General features: G+C 60.7%; 1 protein-coding gene across 1 annotated transcript; it reads left to right on the top strand.

Annotated features, from left to right (window-relative positions):
• Positions 1-3: 3 nt before the first annotated feature.
• Positions 4-1285, top strand: LOC103779764 (regulation of nuclear pre-mRNA domain-containing protein 2-like; the record flags this gene model as incomplete). Its single annotated transcript, XM_008947409.1, has 1 exon — positions 4-1285. A coding segment is annotated over one exon (1282 nt), but the record flags the coding sequence as incomplete, so codon positions are not given.
• Positions 1286-1306: the final 21 nt, after the last annotated feature.

Here is a 1306-nt window from a genome sequence, read left to right as displayed (position 1 = left end):
TCTCCCAACTCCTCCAGCGCCGAGGTTTCCTCCACTTCAGTTAACAAGGCTCCTGTTGGACACCCCCCGGGCCTGTCGAGCTCCGGTTTTAAGCCGCCGAGCAATTCCCTGGGGTTTTCCAGCTCCCACTCTGCCACTCCTTCTTCCCTTCTGCCCACGGAGAGCTCCCTGGGCCAGCCGGCCGAGATCCCAAAGGCCAAGCTGGAATCGGAACCCCCTTCTCCAAGCCTGGAGATGAAGATACACAATTTCTTGAAGGGAAACCCCGGCTTTAGCGGCCTGAACTTGAATATTCCCATTCTCAGCAGCTTAGGGTCCAGCATCTCAACGGACACTCACGCCTCCGACTTCCAGCGTGGTCCTACCAGCACTTCCATGGACAACGTGGACGGAACGCCGGTGCGGGACGAGCGGAGCGGGACGCCCACCCAGGACGAGATGATGGACAAGCCCACGTCCAGCAACGTCGACACCATGTCCCTGCTGTCGAAAATCATGAGCCCAGGCTCTTCTACACCCAGCAGCACGAGGTCACCTCTTCAGAGCCGGGACGAGGGATATTCCCAAGAACTTCCCAATTCTGTGCACACTTACCGGCCCTTCGGCCTGGGCAGGGAGTCTCCGGCCGGCCTCTACAAGCAGCCTGCGGACAGCATGGAGATCCCCTCCTCTTTAATGGACTCCTCCCAGGAGAAGTTTTACCCGGACACCTCTTTCCAAGAAGACGAGGATTACCGCGACTTCGACTACTCGGGGCCGCCGCCGTCGGCCATGCTGAATCTGGAGAAGAAACCCACCAAATCCATCCTGAAATCCAGTAAACTCTCAGAGGCCGCCGAGTACCAGCCGGTCCTGTCCAGCTACGGTCAGAGATCGCAGGATTTCGCCGTGAAATCCTCCTTCCCTCCCTCCATGAGGTCCATCCTGGATCAGGGGGAGAGCTGCGACCCGCTGGCGGCCTCGCCGGGGCTGTACGGGAGCTACGGGCTGCGGGGGAAGGACTCGGCCTCGGACGGCTCCCCCTCGCCCAGCAAGAACGACGTGTTCTTCACCCCAGACTCCAACCACAACAACCTGGGCAAGTCGGTGGCGCACTCGGGGCTCTCGCAGAAGCAGTACCCGGACTCGCCCCACTCCCTTCCCCACCGCTCGCTTTTCTCTTCTCCAAACCCCCTCTCCAGCCCCGCGGGCAGAGCGCCGGCGGCCGGCGTGGAGAAATCTTTGGGTTCTTCCATATCCGCCACCTCCACCCTCGAGTTCAAGAACATGCTGAAAAACGCCTCCCGTAAACCCTCCGAGGAGAAGC

The sequence above is a fragment of the Merops nubicus genome, unplaced genomic scaffold (assembly GCF_000691845.1).
Source record: "Merops nubicus isolate BGI_N331 unplaced genomic scaffold, ASM69184v1 scaffold32369, whole genome shotgun sequence".
NCBI classification, from domain to species: Eukaryota; Metazoa; Chordata; class Aves; order Coraciiformes; family Meropidae; genus Merops; species Merops nubicus.
The sequence above is the reverse complement of the archived record's forward strand: the minus strand, read 5'-3'. Positions and strand labels throughout refer to the sequence as shown.